Here is a 17,966-nt window from a genome sequence, read left to right as displayed (position 1 = left end):
TAATCTCCAAATGGGTCATACCAGAGAAAAATACTGTTTATTTGACACGTTGAGGCATTGATGGAAGGAATATGCAGGCACATAATGTATATTTATCATGGAATATAATCAAAAAACATTTACTGTAGGACATGGTTTCTTACTTGGGTGATTGCTGCTGATCGAACAACCAGGATAGTACAGTCACTTACATGATTTATGACTTTTATACAACATGTACATAAGCAGCATAATGGAACAAAATCGCCATGCAGATCAAACACAAGTACGGAAATGTTAAAGGGTTGTTAAAGAACAAATCCTGTATAGTGCTCAATTTGGAATAAACACATTTAATGTTTAGGTAATGCACATCACTGTCTGGTCATTTAAACATACTGTAATGCACAAAAAATATATATTACTCTGACTGGAATACAATCATCACAGAGTTTCTTGGCATCAGCATATTTTACACACATTCTGCACATTGATTTTTAATGTTACGAGAAATTTTCTTAGAGGAGGAAATGCCCAGCAGTATACCACTGGATATTTCCAACAAATAACTCTGAAGGAGGACATTCATAGCTTTACAAGGACATTCTACGAATGTAGTTAATTAGGGAAATCTCTGCAAAACAGTGGCCATTAGGCAAGTGTCAGCCCTAAAAACCTCAAATGTTTGTGGGGTTACCCTAGTGTTCTGAAGCCAAAGTGCCTCAAACTTGTATTCCTTTTGCATCCAGCAGGGGGCGACTCCCTTGACTGTAAAAAGACTTCCTGTCCTATTACATAGAAATATGGAAAAACACCCTTTGCTCCTTCAGTCTGTGACATTTATAAACATTTTTATCATTACTTAATCAACTCAATAGGTTAGTTTTGTAAGTCATGATCAGGATATTGCAAGTCGTTAGCCAATGAGTATACATGTACTTAGTTTCTCAGCCAGATCCAGCCCTCACTTGCCACAGGCAGTCTCAAAACACCAAGGTGGTCACGGCGAAAACACTTAGCTTGAGGCTTCATATTCAGACTTTACAAATCAGTGGAGGTGTGCAGGGCTGCCACTTTCATTTTTTATACTGTCTACTGCCATTAGTTGTCATAGAGCTTTCACAAATCAGTTTCCATTATTTCTTTTAAGCACATGGTCTTTGGTGTACCTACAAAACATTCAGTGAAGGGACTGCTTAAATTATTCTTACACATCTATAACAATCAAAGTTCTAACATTTGGCTGTCTTTTTACAAGATGTGCAGTTTCATGGTTGTTGCTTTTAATGTCGTGACTGCACTGTGATTTAAAGGTTAGACACACAAGTTAACGATTTGAATTAGTTCGTTTGAACAAGACGAAAGAACAGATACTACATATGGTAAATGTGCATGACTGCATTTCTCTGTGTGTTAAACCTCAGCCTAAGCTGGAATTTGCAACAAGGAGCACATGTTGCAGAGTCATGGGATGGTCATGTGGCCAGCTTTTATTGTTTGGGTCCAGTCTTCCTCACCCCCATATCCACCAGTCTGTTTCAGTCTGGCACGATAAGGTGGACTGTTTAAGACCCCAGGACTATCTACAGTTATAAAAAATAAAGCTTGTTCATTTTTAAGTTGATCTGTAGAAGTTTGGTCCCATGTGGAATACAGCGTTCTTTTTAGCCTTCAAACAGCTCTCATACAAAGACACCAGTGATATTCTTAAGGAATACACCACCAGGAATACAAACAATAGCAAATGACTAAATTTTACCCTTCAAAAAGGTTGTATAAAACTAGCCTAAAAGATCTGTTAGTGCCTCACATGCATTACCACTTAAATATTTCATGCTGTTTGTACAAGATGCAATAAGCCATATAACATTCATTCATTTTATCTTGCATCACGAATATTGAATTTGATACAGTTACGGTAGGAATAAAGAACATTTCTTCAGTCAACAAAAGCTGTCTAATAAATAGTGAAGTTCAATCGTCGGCAGGGTATTTTAGACATAGTGGGAAACCTCAAGATCGGTTATTATTTAAAAAAGTTCTATTTCCTGATGTTTTAAGCCACACTTGAGCCATGATTTACATCACAAGGTGGTCCGAGTCTGGTAGCCCCTGGTCAAAAATGATTTTTGACATTTGTTTGTATGTTTAAACCAAGCTTGTGTTTACTAAGTGACAATTTAAGCATACATATTGAAGCATGTGGCATAAATATGTTGTTAGTAAATAATAAATATCATAACCCACTTAGACTCTCTCATGTAACTAGCTAGCTAACATTAGCTCCCTAATGTTTCCATTTAGGCAGGAGAAAAAGAAACAATCTGAATGTGTAAACATAAACTTACAAGATCTGAAATTATATCATGTAAAAGCAAAACTACATTCCACTAAACAGCATTAAGTAGGCTAGCATAATCAACTATGCACAACTTCCTTTAAGCTAACAGTGTGCTAACCACAAAACCGTTCAGATTTGGAAGATATGTTACAGCTCAATAATAAAGTCTTTACTAATGATGATTTGGGGTTTTTCTGTTTGGAAACGACCAACATTTTCACATATTTCCACAAGGTTGCTAGGTCAGTGCTTTCTATTTTGGCCTAGGACACCCTCGCAAAAGCGATTCTTAATCTCAACAGTTCAATTCCTGGTACAGTTAAGGTAGACATACAACTTCCTCACTGAGCATTTTTTTAGCAGTTGGTTGGTTGCTCATGAACACTTCAGGCATTTGGTTGTGTAGGTCAGCAGTCCCCAACCTTTTTTCCGCCATGGACCGGTTTATGGCCGACAATATTTTCACGCACCAGTCTTTCAGGGGTCGCGGATAAATACAAAAAAATAAAACCAGTACTGGTACCAAAAAAAGAAGATTTATTCATAACACACGGGAAAAGACCTAGGGAAACCGAGTTAACAATAAAACCGATAAAAAACCTGAAAACCATAAATTCCATAAATCACAACCAAGCCTCAACTCTCTCGGCCCGGTACCAAACGACTCGGGGACCGGTCCGTGGCCCAAAGGTTGCGAACCGCTGGTGTAATTAACCCTCTGAAGTATTTACCAAGTACTCATTTATCCACTGAGAAGTCAGCAGGGCTCCTGAACAGGGCTAATTAACCTTGTTTCACTAAAATCTCACCAGTACTCTGGGAGTAAGTAGCAATCCACCACTGCACTGCACCACATTCAAGAGCAATGCACGCTGGTGCCCAATGGCTCCCAACAGAAATCCTTATATCAACACACAAACGCAAACAAGAGAGTGTGAGGGAGAGAAGCAGAAGCCTCTTTTACTATTCTTCCTGTCAGTTTGCAGGGAAACACTTGCTGTCAACCACAAACAATTATCACGTATCACTTAAAACCAACCAAAGTAACAATCCATGCACATCTGTGCTCCATTTTGCACATACCCATAGTCAATTTAGTGCACCCAGGCATCCACACACTCTACCCACTTATATAGTAGGTACATTTATACTTTTAAATATTTCAGACTGTTTATATAAAAACAGCATGACTGACTATTTTACATATAAGCTTTGATGCTTCACCTCACTCTCCCACTCCTTTCTGTAGTTTATATATATGTATGTATACATTTAACCCACTGTGGCAGCATCTTCTCACTGATATCTGACATAACATAGCAGCAACTGGAACATAAAGTCTTAGTATTTCGCGTCATGGCAGACAGTCCGCCATGACAATTTCGGATTAGGTCAAATACGTACACTCTTGGGTTTTATTGTGAACTATTATTTAAAATGCATATTTTTTAAATCATCAAAAAGGATCCCAAAACAGCCTAAATTTTGTCCAACATAATTTTAACCATCAAGGTTAAGCTTAAAACTGTGTGGAAAACCCAATCTGGCAACACTGGTGCCTTTAACTGTGAAATAAATATTTTTACCTAATAACTTTGATTAAGAGTGGTAAAAGAGCGGAAATAAATAGCTTGGCTCTTCTGAAGGATCAGAAATTTTGGTTAGCAGATCTTTTAAAACTCACAAAATAGCATCTTGTATCTGCACGAGTAAATATTTTTAGACAATGTGTGAAAGATTTGCAGTTTTACAGAGTGGTTAGGTCAGGGATTACCATGTTTTGGGTTTGACCAGTGGCTTCCTGAGGTCCCAATTTAGTAAGCTAAGTTTTAAACTAGTTTAGGTGCGATATTCAAACTTGGTAATAGAATAGAATAAACCTAGAATAAACCTTTATTATCCCACAAATGAGAAATCTGGGATTTAATCATGAATTGGCAAATAGATGGAGCTGTTGCTCCAGTCTGTCATGTATTTTGATAATATTTTAATTGTAAACATCGGTTCTTTTATACATGATGATAACAAAACTTGATGATCTCTTATCAGAAATTGCTTGGCTAAATTTGATCCTAAATCAAGTAAGTTTACCATTACATATATTTTCATTGTTACTGATGGAAAATTATCCTCGTAGTCTTGTTGGTAGATTTTGGAAATGTCTCATTTTCTCAACACCTACGTAATGAAGGCCGGTAACACGTTCTGCAGTTCTGACCTAATGATCACAAAACACCTCTCCATGAATTTATGGCTTATTGTTGGAATGTTGATTATTATTCCAAAAATTTTGAAGTGGACAGTCAGGCTGTCTACAGAGAAAAAAGACACACATATATTTATATAGAGTACAATCTTGTAAACAAATACCATCTTCTAGAGCAGTGCAGATTGTCTGACACCTCGTGGGGGAAAAGGCCTGAAAACAGGAACCGCACCTCTCTGGAGGCATTAAATCTGATTACAAAAAACACTGATCTAACTCCTTCCCTGAGATTAGGCAGTGATTTCAGTGTACAGAATTGGTATACTGTTGTAAAGGTGATTAATCGATCTGTTTCAAGCAGAAGTGGAAATTTACTGCGTCCCCACAGCTGAATCCCCCGTGGACTCCAGTTAAAATAGATGTCTGTTTGGCTCAAACTATTTAGCCAGCAGTCATGCAAAGGAGAATAATGAAAGCAACTGAGCTGCATGAAAGCCCCTAACTGTGGTGCTGAACACAACATATTGAATGAATAACAACGCTGGGATCTGCAGCTCGAGTGAGCCTGACATCTTCATGTAAAATTACAACGTGACATGAGTGTGTGTTTGCAGGATGATCATAAACTGCCCAAACACTTATCATGCTTATCATGTGTGCCACAACAGAAGTTTGAACTGAGCTGATGTATGTCGGTAATGGTCTCTGGAGTCACGTCTTAAACCATCCCGGACTCATCGAATGTCTAAGAGCAGTGCGTCAAGCTGAGTTTGATCACGCCTTCCCTGTGCAGCTTGTAGAGCAGCTTGAACTCGCTGGGCAGCTGGTGGGTTTCCTGCCACTTAGTGGTGAATTTGGTCCCTTTCTTGTCGTAGTAGTGGTACGGCAGATCCTTGCCTGTGTTGGGGTCCCAGCCAAAGGGCCAGAAGCCGTAGAGGTGGATCTCGTCACATATGGCTGAGGCCAGCGTGTACATGAGAATACCAGTGCTGAGACGCTTGGGAGAGAGGTTTTTAGTCTTCCAGTATCTGAGAAGAAAACAAATAGATCACAAATTGACTGTAACTTTGTGTTGTCTGTTCAACATTTTATCATGTAATGTACAGTTAAGCACATACATGTTTGGATGGTGATACAATTTTTGTGATTTTGTGTCTGTTCACCACCACAATGAGTTTTAAATCAAATAGTCAAGATGTGATGGAGGTGCAGATTTTCCATTTTAAATCAAGCGGTTTAACAAAAGTATTGATGTAACTAAAGTACAACCAGTCATTCACCAACTAATTATAGGCCTGTGTGGTCATGGTTTTAGTGTTTGCCACACTTTAAATAAAACTACCATGTTGGTGACACCAGGGTTTCAGATATACTCCCACAATATTCCCACATTTACATCAGTCGGTGCTGTCATATCAATGCTTTCATATTAGCGGTGGATTAAATTGGTCTTTGTACTGCCTGTGGTTCAGTTTTACTTGTTACATATTAACAAGACATCCAATAACTCTCTGATTTTTAGCTCATCTGGCCAAAGGACAGCGGCCTGGTGTCTTAACATCTGTCCATTTCATAGTTCATAATAATTATTATTCCTTCACGATTACCACGCAGGTTTTTGTGAGATTGCGCAATGATCAACAAATGGGCCTCCTTGAATGTGATCAAGGTCAAGGTCACATGCATTTTCAAAGAATCACTTACTTGCTCCCAGAGTATTGGTCACATTTTAGTGAAACACGATTCATTTGTCCTGTTTTGGAGCCTCCCTGACTTCTCAGTGGATTTCAGTTCTCATTAGTTTGTGTAATACAGCCAAACAATAACAACAAAACTTATAGGTTCTGTGATTCACATATTACAATAACCTGTCAATTGTGATGGATCATGAGTCGGATGAGCTAAAACATCACTGGCATTCCAGTTATTGTTATCCTGTTTTTTCCTTTTGCATGTGCATCCTGTGTTCCTGTGTGCACTTCTTTGTCTGCGTGAGTTTTGTCCTGGTCCCTCCTTCACTTATTTCTTGTTTTATTTTGAAGGTCATATCCTCAGGTGGTTGTCTGTGTGTGTGTGTGTTTTTTTTACTGCCTTCCTCTGTTCTTTTCCCAGCTTTGTTAGTGTCCCTTCACTTGTACTGTGTATTTAGTTGCTGTCTTTCCTTTTGGTGTTAGTAAGATTATAGTTTTTGCAAACCCTGTGTTTTCTCTGCTAGATTTCTGTGTTTGGGATTTATGTTATTTTCTCATTTTGAGATGTTTCTTCATGGATTTAAGTTGTTTTTAGGCTTTTTGGCTGCCAATAAAAGCAGCCTGTTTTATTTTGTTTTGTTTCTTTTTCTTCAGTGTGACATAAACCTCTCTGTTCAGTCAATAAAGTTAGAAAGCATTTCTACACCTAACCAATAAACATTTATCTGAGCAACAGGTGGAGAGCAGAAACTGGGTGACAAGGAATGTGAATATAAAGAGCTGCAGGAACCTGGAACTGATTGAGGATTTGCATGACTGGTTGACCTGGGATTTTTCAGTGGATGTGTGGTTTGAAATAAGGAAATAAGGTTTTTGGTTAACAGAAGCTTTAGCTATTTTAACATTGTGTCCCATAGTATAAAATTTAAAACTACAGCCCTATGATAGGTCTATAGTCTACTGTCATTTATTCATAGACTTACAGAACAGTAGTGCAGTACAGTAGCATGATAGTCTTTATAAAGGTTGCAGTAAATTGTGAATTCTGAAGATTATTAAGCATAATAAAAAATACTTTATGGCAGAAATGTTTCATTTTGTGTGATAATTAAAAAGCCTATGGAAAAATCACATTGGTTTCATGGTTTGCCTAAAAAATCCTCCATCCCTGCAAAGCTCAACAGAATCAGATCTTACTTGTTCACGTCGTGCATGATATTTCCTGGCCAGGCCAGTTCAATCTTCAGCTGTCCCTTGTGCTCCACAAAGAAATCCACCAAGGTCCGAGTTACTGTAGCTGAGGTATGAAGGAAGAAGGCAGGGATCCACAGGATGGCTCCCTCCAGTTTCTTTAGGTTGAGGAAGAAATTATTTCTGTCTTGAATGGTCAGCAGGTTATTGTAATACCTCTCCAGGATGCTGGGGTTAAAGGTGGTCAGGTTGGTCTTCTTGCCTACATCCTTGGAGTAGATGTCGGTGGGGGCAAAGTTGCAGCGGAAGACAAAATCGGCTTGGTCAATTTCAGGGCCACAGTGGCTGCCGGTGAGAATGCCACTGTTTCCCACCACGGCACACATGCTGTAGTGCTTATTGAGGATGGGAGAGGTGTCGGGAAGCAGGGATTTGAAGTTGTTACTGATGGAGAAAACATACTTGTGGCTGGAGTAGTCAAAGTGCATCAGCTGGCCAACACGCACGCTGTTCTTCGTAAGGGAAAAGTTGTTGGGAATGTCGATGTAGTTGAAGATATCTTTCCTGAAAAAAAAAAGATGTTAAAAAAAAGTCCAAAACCAATCACAGCGACTACATCCCTTTTTTATTTACAGAATGTTACAGGCACATACATGCATACATACATGCATATATATATATATATGTACACATATATCTCATATAACAAATATGCAAAATTAGACACACAAACAATTCACTTGTTGGTTTTGAATGTTGGTTGGACAACACAAGCAAACAGAAGACAAAATGAAGAGGAAGGATGTTTTATGCTGTCTGATTTCCAGACCAGAAAATACTCAAGTTTCACAAAGAAGACAAGCAGAATTCAGTTAGGAGTCAAATCTTTTACCTCTGATGATAAAAAGCTGTCTTGTTGAACTTCCATTTGGACGGTTTTCCTTGGAGCTCTTCGTTTAGGGCATTAGTTAAGGGGATGAAGGAAGGGTCCAGGAAATTCATGGCGAACTGAGACCTGAAATTAATGTCCACAAAACATTGGAAGCTGAGTCATCATGTAATAACAGCAGCAGCTATACTGGCTGCTGTTTAGAAAGATCCAATCAGATCTGCTCCTGGCACACTTTGGTCAATCTGCTTTTCATATCAGCCCCTCAAAAGACTTTCATGTTTAGAATAATTACAGTTAAAAATGTTCAAATGATTCAACTGTTTTTTTGTTTTTTCTCTTTAAAGAGGAGAGTGGGAAAAATGAAAATATTTAGATATTTTTCTAGTTAAAACAGGCCTAAATGAGTTTAGACCCCTTTGGGTTTTTATTTTATTTATTTATTTATTTTGTAGAGAGCCCCTAAAAACTATTATTAGTATTAATTGTGGCGTATTTTATTATTATTTTCTGGAATTATCTTCTAATGGTTTATTTTCCTGACTTTTCTATTGATAGCAGTACAGGAAAGAATGAAAACAGGTTTTATGTCCAGTGTTGTTGATGTCATGATGTTACAGAGCGCTCACACACAGGCGTGGCTCGTGGCTTCTCAAGAATAATAAGACTTTTGTTGCTGCAGCAGAAAGAACACGAAGAGATAATTACATGACACAAATCAGTGATGCAGAATTAAAACACACTTTAACTGAAATACAACAAAACATTGCCATGACTTATAAAACTCATGTGCATTATTATTTTAGTTTGTTACAAATTTCGATTCCTATTCTGATTAAATTGGGTTTCAGTGTTTGTTTATGATACGCTCCAGATCCAGGTGACAGCAAGTCAAAAGGATGTTACCTGTCTATGTCCTGCAGCAGCCTGTATTCAGTTTGAATATTGCTATAAAATGATATGGATCAGTTTGTCTTTCATTCACTATAACAATTCACCAAAAATGATAAAGCTGTAGCTTCTGTTTTGCCCACATTCGCATAACTAAGCAGTGTGTTGTCTTTTTGTCCACTGGGAATCTCCCGCTAGCTCTTATAATAATTATTATATTATTAGATTTTTGTCATTTTCCAGTTTCTATTTGAGTGAGGAGGATGGAGAGCGAGGGGGAGGACAGAGAGATCCTACAGGAAAAGTAAAAAGGAGGGAGCAAATAGTCAAGGTAGCTGGAAAAACGAAAGTTATTTTTCATATGCAGTTTTTCATGTATTTCATGGAGGCTGTTGTGCTTTCCAGTAGCACACTTAAAAAAGAGAATTTGTATTGTATGAATTCAGAAACCTTTACATAAAACAACTCTATTACCAGTTTGTTTCCTGTGATTTTCTAGTGTCTGTACTGAATAATGATACTTTAAGTGCTTGATGATTTGGTGAACTGAAATAATGTTGTGCATGTTTCTCATCTTATCATCTTTCCCACAAGTGATTCTTTAACTCCGTTATTGAGTGTGTCATGAATCTCTGTGTACAGGCAGGAGATTGGACCCAAAATGCAGGACCCACAACACATGGGGATGAACTCAAAATACAGCTTTATTTACTGATGCAAAGGAAAGATATAAAACTAAACTAGACTGGGAAAATATAAACTAAACTTTACCGAAAGGCACACAAGGGATCACACAGCATGAGGGACGGCGTGACACGGAACATAGGGAGATTCTGACATAAATACACAGAAGGTAATGAGGGATGTGGGAGCACACGGGGAGCACAGATGATGAGGGTTACACATAACAAGACAGGGAGGACACGGAACTGACAATACTGACCCAAGACGCGGACCTTAAACGTAACACAGGAAGGACACAGAGACGCAGACAGGAGGGGGGAGAGAGATCACGGGGAGATCACAGACATAACAGGCTGGGGAAACACGATAAACATGATGGAATAAAACACAAGGGGAAAAGGGCACACGAATTCACAATTAAATAAACACAAACACACAAAGGGAGACAGAGGGCAAAGACATAAGGGGAAATCTAATCAACCATAGGCTGCTGAACAGACAACCTAGGGATCTTAAGAATGCAAATGAACTTAATACAGAATGACAAAACTCACAAAACTCAAAACACTGGGTCAGAAGTCCCGGGACCATGACTTTCGAGCCTTTGCCTGGGTTTGATAACTAAAGAGTCCGCCTTAAAAACGGGTGGATTCGATTGAAATCTGATCAATAACTCTAAATTATTCATTCTTAGACACTACACTTAGACACTATAATAGGTCATCCAATTAATTGGGTTGCTTTTGAAAGTAACGTTGTAATGTTTATTCAATTAAATGGAGGTTTGCAAATGTGAAAAGGATTGATTACATTTGGAAACACCATACTCCATTAACATTAATTACAAGGTACTGCATGAATGACATTATGATTGGAAGCTGAGGCCCACTTAAAGTTTGAACCTAGACAGCAAGTATATATAGAAGGTAAAGTATGAAGTCTGGAGTCGTGCACAAAAGGCCACACTGTTTACATCAACCCAATTCTGCATCTGATCATCCATCCTCATTGTGATGAAAAAAATTCTCACTCACCGAAAGCCTGCATGAAACATAATCCTCGGGCCTCCCATGTAGTATTTGGAGGAGGAGAAGAGGCTGTCTTTTCTCAGAGACACGTAGCTGATGAGGGATAAAATGAGCACGGCGACGCACAGAATAACCAAACCCAGGGCCTTGGCGATGCGGACCATCTTGGGAGCGTTTTCATTCCTTGTATGTAGCTGCAGCGAGGTGTTGGCCTGCGTTGTTATTCCCGGGTCTGCACAACGCTGCCGCCCGTCTGAAAAGCACACATAAACTGGCGCTCATCGGCTCATATAATCGTGTAAAATGGACGGGTGGTGATTTTCTGCGGCTGCATGATAAGGATGCCGCTGCTCGGTCCGCGCTCATTCCTCTTCCTCTCCTCTGCGGCTCGAAACCATCCAGGCTGCCGGGTTAATCAAGGAGATGGGAGCAGAAATGCGTGTCAACACATCCCAGACAGCTCCACCGCAAGCCGCGTACTTCAGCCGCACCAGCTGCACCAGCAGCATCACCACCTCCAATCCCACCCCCTCACACTCAAGCTGATGCAGCTTTCGGCACAAAGAGACGCTTGTTCGGTAATTAGTTGAATGGGACTGGCAGAAGATTTAAAAGTTCCGAGCATAAGTTAAGTCATGCGTACTGGAATTTAATCTCGATATCCCGGCAGGGCATACATTTTAGTATTTTAACTGTATTTTCGTTTTATGGAGTTTTCTTACTGTACAAGACTTTCTGGGCCACCAGTACTACTTCATTAATTCACTTAGGTATTGCTGTCAGATGGTAAATGCCTAACATCCTCTAAATAAATAGAGTAGTAAATATACTGCAGCATGCATTTAACACAGGGGGCATCCGGACTTAAACCAGAGACCTCTTGATCTGCAGTCAAATGCTCTACCACTGAGCTATACCCCCTATTCCCTTTGATGTGTTTATATTGTTTGTTTATATACATATATACAGTTTTTTCAGTCTAACGTATTCCTGTAGTACAAACCTGATACCGTCGATTTTGATTGTTTGTTAAACAGTAACACAAACAACAGCATCTGGATTTGAACTGGAGACAATGTAATCTGCAGTGCTCTTCCACTGAGCTACCCCCCCTGTATGACTGCAACAGTGTGGAACTTGAGGTCTCATCTTTCAGTTGTTTTGCATTCTGATATTTAATCTCAACACTGAAGCTCAAGTGAAATGCAGGTAAAAGCTGAGTAATTTATTAGTGCGAAAACAATCTGCGGCCATACAAATAAAGTTAATGGAATGGGTTTTATATATTGGGCTTTAACTGCTTGAATTTCCTCTGCACCCTCTTTAATACTTTTACTGTCTTTTTGATGCTGAAATGTACGTAAAACAAAAGCAAGCGCAGGTCAGAATTAAGAACAAAAAATAAATGCTAAAAAGTGTGAGAGGAGCAGATCACCTGCTTACATATCATAATATCTTTATTGTCACAATAAACAGGGGCGTAATTTCTAGAGGGGTCATGACCCCCCCCCCATTAATCAGACCCAACCAATATAACCCCCCCCCCCCCATAAAATTATGAATTATCTTGTGATGTAGCATAACTTAAGCAGCAAGGAAGGTGATAAGTAAATAGCATTAGCAGACAATTGAAGTTCTTTTAAGCATATTTTATTGCTGGCATCTCCCTTTTACCATAAAACAATCAATCAGGCATGCAAAAATCCACTGGCTTTATACAAGACTTTGCCCACACCTGACCTCGTTAGTCCCTACCATTGAAACAAAATAGGTCAAACCAAATAATACAATTCTAAACAAAGAACAGGAATAAAGTCATGCATGAAACTGACAAACTCATTTACTCAACTAAATGGTTTGTAAAGTAAAACACTGCATACAATATAACTCAAAAGGCTACTTTAAAGAAAACAAACAATACTATACAAAATGAAAAACCCTCCATTTGGTTACACCCAGTGATGCAATCATTGACCTCATGACCCTATATAAACAGGAAGTAGTGGGCGGCCCTTCCCATACACCTGTCTCACATATAGGACCTGAATACACAACATGGACACCATGGTAAGTATAACCAAAGCAACATAAAGAAACATAATTTACCAGACATGTGCCTGTAAACAGAAGAAAATTCAGATTATCTGATGGTTAGTAGTGTTTGCTTTAAAACACATGCATGGATGTAAAGGATGTAACTACTGCTACCACAAACAAAACCCGGGATATTGTGTGTTAAGAGAAGCTACACCAGCAATGTCTAAATTAAAGCATTATGGCTGACTGTAAAATAACAGAACACAAAATAACAATATATGCAAGTGACAATTGGCAAATTAATTCCGTTCTAGCCACTTTGTCACATATCTTGCATAAATAGGCTGTTGATTTTATTTATTTAGACCAAGATCTTGACACTCCCACTGTTCAGCACAAAGTTACGCCGATGACAATTAAGCCCCGGCATGTCCTCCTTCTTTAGCCAGTGTTAGCACACTGGCACACTGTTGGACAACAGCTGACATTAAGAATTTTATCTGCCTTTCAGAGATGTTTTTACAGGTTGACAGGCAGGAAGGATTTACTTTTGCACTTTTATAGCAAGACCTCAGTGCTATTAGATTAATGAATCTGCAGAGTGTGATTTTGTCATCTAGGCAGTCTTCTAAAAGAGGGCGTCTGGATTTGAACCAGATTTGAACTGTATAGTGTGTGCTTCTCAATGACTCTCTACAATAGCAGTCATTGTTAAAGAGCCCGGGGGGTATAGCTCAGTGGTAGAGCATTTGACTCTGGTTAAAGTCCGGATGCCCCCCTTTTTTCTTTAATATCAGAATCAGAATTGTGTTTATTGGCCATGTATATGCGCCATGTATCACTGTTTAACAAACAATCAAACTCGACAGTATCAGGTTTGTACTACAAGAATTATATAGATAAATAGATAGATGGATATATAGTTTAAGCTGGAGAGTTCCCGTAGTACAAACCTGATACCGTCGATTTTGATTGTTTGTTAAACAGTAACACAAACAACAAGGCATCTGGATTTGAACTGGAGACAATCTAATCTGCAGTGCTCTTCCACTGAGTTATCCCCCCTGTGTATGACTGCACACAGTGTGGAACTTAGGGTCTCATCTTTCAGTTGTGGCGCTCTGGGCTTGTTTTCTAATGCATTCTGATATTTAATCTCAACACTGAAGCTCAAATGAAAAGCAGGTAAAAGCTGACTAATTTATTAGGGTGAAAACAATCTGCGGTCATACAAATAAAGTTAATGGAATGGGTTTTATATACTGGGTTTTAACTGATTGAATTTCCTTTACTGTCTTTTTGGTGCTGAAAAGTACACAAAACAAAAGCAAGCACAGGTCAGAATTTAGAACAAAAAATAAATGCTAAAAAGTGTGAGGGGATCAGATAACCTGCTCACATATCATCATATCCTTATTGTCACAATAAAGCCTCTGCATGTCCTGCTTCTTTAGCCAGTGTTAGCACAGTGGCACACTGTTGGACAACAGCTGACATTAAGAATTTTATCTGCCTTTCAGAGATGTTTTTACAGGTTGACTGGCAGGAAGGATTTACTTTTACTCTTCTATAGAGAGACCTAAGTGCTATTAGATTAATGAATCTGCAGAGTGTAATTTTGTCATCTAGGCAGTCTTCGAAAAGAGAACTCTTGATCTGCAGTGACCTATAGTGTGTGCCTCTCAATGACTCTCTACAATAGCAGTGATTAACAGGGATTTCGGGGGTATAGCTCAGTGGTAGAGCATTTGACTGCAGATCAAGAGGTCTCCGGTTCAAGTCCGGATGCCCCCTTTTTTTTTATATATCAGAATTGCGTTTATTGACCATGTATATGCACCATGTATCACTGTTTAACAAACAATCCAACTCGACAGTATCAGGTTTGTACTACAGGAACTATATAGATAAATACATAGATAGATATAGATATATAGTTTAAGCTAAAGAGTTCCTGTAGTACAAACCTAATACTTAAAAAGTGATATTAAAAAAAAAAGGTGGCATCCAGATTTAAACTGGAGACCTCTTGACCTAGAGTCAAATGCTCTACCACTGAGCTACACCCCCTACAGCAAGCAGCTCTGCATCATTAACACTGATTCTCAAGCGATCTACAGTTGAACACTACCACTGAGCTTTACCACTGGAATCTTGACACTGAGGCTCAAGTCAAAATAAAAAAAAATCCAAGTGATTTATTTGACTAATAACAGTCTGGGTCTATAGATAAGTAGGAAATAGCCCTCTACTGCATGACTTTTTCATTTTTGGGGAAAAAAATATTTCTCCCAATTTTGGGGGAACTTTAGGGTCCCTAATAATATATCAATCATAAAATTTGACACCTCCCCAAACAGATATTGGTTTGTTGCTTCAAGGCAACACTGTGCGATAAGGATAGTACAACGCCAAGTTATTCTATAATAAGTTGTATTAGTACAACAAGGATGAACAAATAAATAACAACAAATAAACAATGTAAACATTTCACAGAACAATAAAACACCAAAATACATCCAACATTTAACCCTAACCCTATGCACGCGCGCCACACACACACACACACACACACACACACACGTTGTGTTTCCATCACTTTTGGGGACATTACATTAACTTACATTCATTTCCTGGAGACTTATCCTGATCCTACCCATCACAAGTCCCTGCCTGAACCTAACCCTGACTCAAGCCTTCACCCTAAAATTGAATGATTTACCTTGCAATTTGTCCCCATAAAGTAGGCGAGACCTCACAATGTGAGTGTGTAAACAAATTTGTGTCCCCACAACAATAAGTAATACACGACCACACACACACACACACACACAGCAAAATTGGTATGGCCCGGATCAGGCCCACACAATGTGCTTACACATGGCCCACATACCGCAAAGAATGACGGCCCTTTGGTGGCCCAGACCTGGTTTGCCAGAGGTGGCTCACACATGGGCCAGCACAAGGCCAGTTTCAGACACACTGGTGGTCCTGTGCTAGCCCATGTGTGGATTACCTCTGGCAAACCTGATCTGGGCCACCAAAGGGCCATCATTCATTGCGGTATGTGGGCCACCTGTAGGTGGTGTGCAGCCACGGGCCAGTTGTAGACACACTGCTGGCCCTGTGCTGGTCCAGAACAGTTTCAGCTCTGGCCCCAGATGCCAGCCTAATGTGTACCTTAATCAAGCCATGCAATAACAACGTGCCAGAACATGCAAAACAGTGCAAAAGTAACATGCCGAAACTCTGTTCAGACAGTGAATGGACTGATTTTTATATAGCGCTTTTCTACTCTCCCAGATTACTTAAACTGCTCTATACAACATCTCACATTCACCGACTTTCGCTTAACTGAGTGCTTCCTAACTACTTCCTAACTACATTCATACACATTCACACTCTTGACATCCAGACTGGAGGAGCCAGGGATCAAACCAATAACCTTCAATCAGTTTGTAACCTGCTCTACCACCTGAGATATGGCATGCCATCGCATAAACAGTGGCATCATTGCCAGACCTGGCACACATCTGGTTGATATACACTCTGCCAAAACACCAGTCAGTCAGAAGTGCCAGCTTGATGCCAGATCTGGGCCAGACCTGTTTTCTGTAGGCCTGGGCCTCATAAACCAAACCACAACCAAGCCAGATATGGCATGCCATCACATAGACAGTGCCATCCATGCCAGGCCTGGCCCATATGTGGATGACATACGTCTTATCATGCCAGAAGTCAGCCACAGTGCCGACTTGATACCAGATCCGGGCCAGACCTGCTTGCCATGTGGCCACTAACACACACACACAGACACAGTTACTTTACCAACTGACCCCTGAGCTCCTAAGTGTCCCTCAAACCTCATTCAGGGATCCACTCCTTTACTTCACTGTCACTCCCTGAAAGCTCACTGTCCTCACTTACTGAGGACAGAAAGTGCACATTCCCTTGGTTTCCTTCCATAAAAGGTATTCACATCCATGTCCTGTAATTATGAGTAGATTATAAAGTAAAAAACATTGACTATGATCATATAAATGCACACAAACACATCTCTACACACATATGCAAATGCATTATATTGCCTGAAAAAATTGGGCTAACTGCACAGTGTTGCCTTGAGGCAACGAATGAAAATTAACATTTTCACAGTATAAATACATTTTAAAAAGTAGAACAAACAATCAAATATGCTTCTTTACATATTCATGCACATACAAGTATTTTTTAATATACATTTATTTCACTATAAACATGTAAAATAGTGATCTTTATCTTGCCTCCTAATGGAGATGTCTGTCATGTAGTGCAGCTTGCAGAAAGGGTTTTGTAGTGCATTATTATTTATAATATATCTATTATAAATATCTATTTGTAATATCAGCAAGTCAAATTACTCATTCGTCACAGATTATTTTCTATAGCAACATCTATTTTGTTAGAAGAAGGGGGCATCCGGATTTGAACCGGAGACCTCTTGAGCTGCAGTCAAATGCTCTACTACTGAGCTATACCCCCTTACTGAGAAGGTCACCCTAAACTATGGAATCTGAAGGCATCACGTGATTCTGTGACACAAAACACAGTAAACACAGGTAAAAATGAAAAAAAAAAAAGAAGCTAAAAATACAGAAAACTCCCCTCAAGGGCCGTGATTCCACTTTTAAACACGCAAATAAACAAACCAGCAGTTACGTCTAAATTTGGACAATACTGAGCCTGCTCCCAGTGTAGAATCTTCACATCCACATTAAACAAATATGTAGAACTGCTTTCTTTCAATATTCTTAAAATTAATTTTAAAAATTACATTAAAACCCTTTTCTCGGTCCTTCAGTTATCTGCCACTTCTCCATGTCATGCGCTGCATGTCTACTCTCTCCTATAGCTTTGTTCTTCTATTTTGTCTCTTCTCTTTCCCCTCACCTACTACCCCAAGACAGCAGCTCTCTTCCTGTTAAAAGAGAGTTCTTCTTCCCCACTGTCGGAAAGTGCTGCTCAAAGGTGATCATTTGAATGTTGGGTT

The 17,966-nt window shown here is 39.3% G+C and overlaps 1 protein-coding gene and 3 non-coding genes across 4 annotated transcripts; 1 reads left to right on the top strand and 3 right to left on the bottom strand.

Annotated features, from left to right (window-relative positions):
• Positions 1–18: 18 nt before the first annotated feature.
• LOC146376531 (alpha-N-acetylneuraminate alpha-2,8-sialyltransferase ST8SIA3-like) lies at positions 19–11,446 on the bottom strand. The gene is made up of 4 exons (XM_084946920.1): positions 10,907–11,446; positions 8,301–8,423; positions 7,415–7,972; positions 19–5,554 (listed from the first exon to the last, which is right to left on the bottom strand). Exons 1-4 carry the CDS (start codon positions 11,062–11,064, stop codon positions 5,272–5,274), a joined length of 1,122 nt encoding a protein of 373 aa, XP_084803046.1. The 5' UTR covers positions 11,065–11,446; the 3' UTR covers positions 19–5,271.
• Positions 11,447–11,749: 303 nt separating this feature from the next.
• trnac-gca (transfer RNA cysteine (anticodon GCA)) lies at positions 11,750–11,821 on the bottom strand. The gene has a single exon. It is a non-coding gene; the product is annotated as a tRNA-Cys (tRNA).
• A 2,838-nt stretch (positions 11,822–14,659) lies between these two features.
• On the top strand, positions 14,660–14,731 carry trnac-gca (transfer RNA cysteine (anticodon GCA)). The gene has a single exon. It is a non-coding gene; the product is annotated as a tRNA-Cys (tRNA).
• Positions 14,732–17,386: 2,655 nt separating this feature from the next.
• Positions 17,387–17,458, bottom strand: trnac-gca (transfer RNA cysteine (anticodon GCA)). Its single transcript has one exon. It is a non-coding gene; the product is annotated as a tRNA-Cys (tRNA).
• Between the last annotated feature and the right edge of the window lie 508 nt (positions 17,459–17,966).

Source organism: Perissodus microlepis, chromosome 12 (genome assembly GCF_051167445.1).
Source record: "Perissodus microlepis isolate ML-2025 ecotype Zambia chromosome 12, ASM5116744v1, whole genome shotgun sequence".
Classification (NCBI taxonomy): Eukaryota; Metazoa; Chordata; class Actinopteri; order Cichliformes; family Cichlidae; genus Perissodus; species Perissodus microlepis.
This window is presented reverse-complemented; position numbering and strand designations above follow the sequence as displayed.

What these genes read in the sequence shown, in the direction of transcription:
- LOC146376531 (XM_084946920.1), bottom strand. Translation starts at nt 11,064, where the DNA reads ATGGTCCGCATCGCCAAGGCCCTGGGTTTGGTTATTCTGTGCGTCGCC. An exon ending in ATGTTTCATGCAGGCTTTCG is followed by an intron (nt 8,424 to 10,906) that starts GTGAGTGAGAAT and finishes CATTAATTTCAG; the next exon opens with GTCTCAGTTCGCCATGAATT. An exon ending in ATCATGCACGACGTGAACAA is followed by an intron (nt 5,555 to 7,414) that starts GTAAGATCTGAT and finishes TTTTCTTCTCAG; the next exon opens with ATACTGGAAGACTAAAAACC.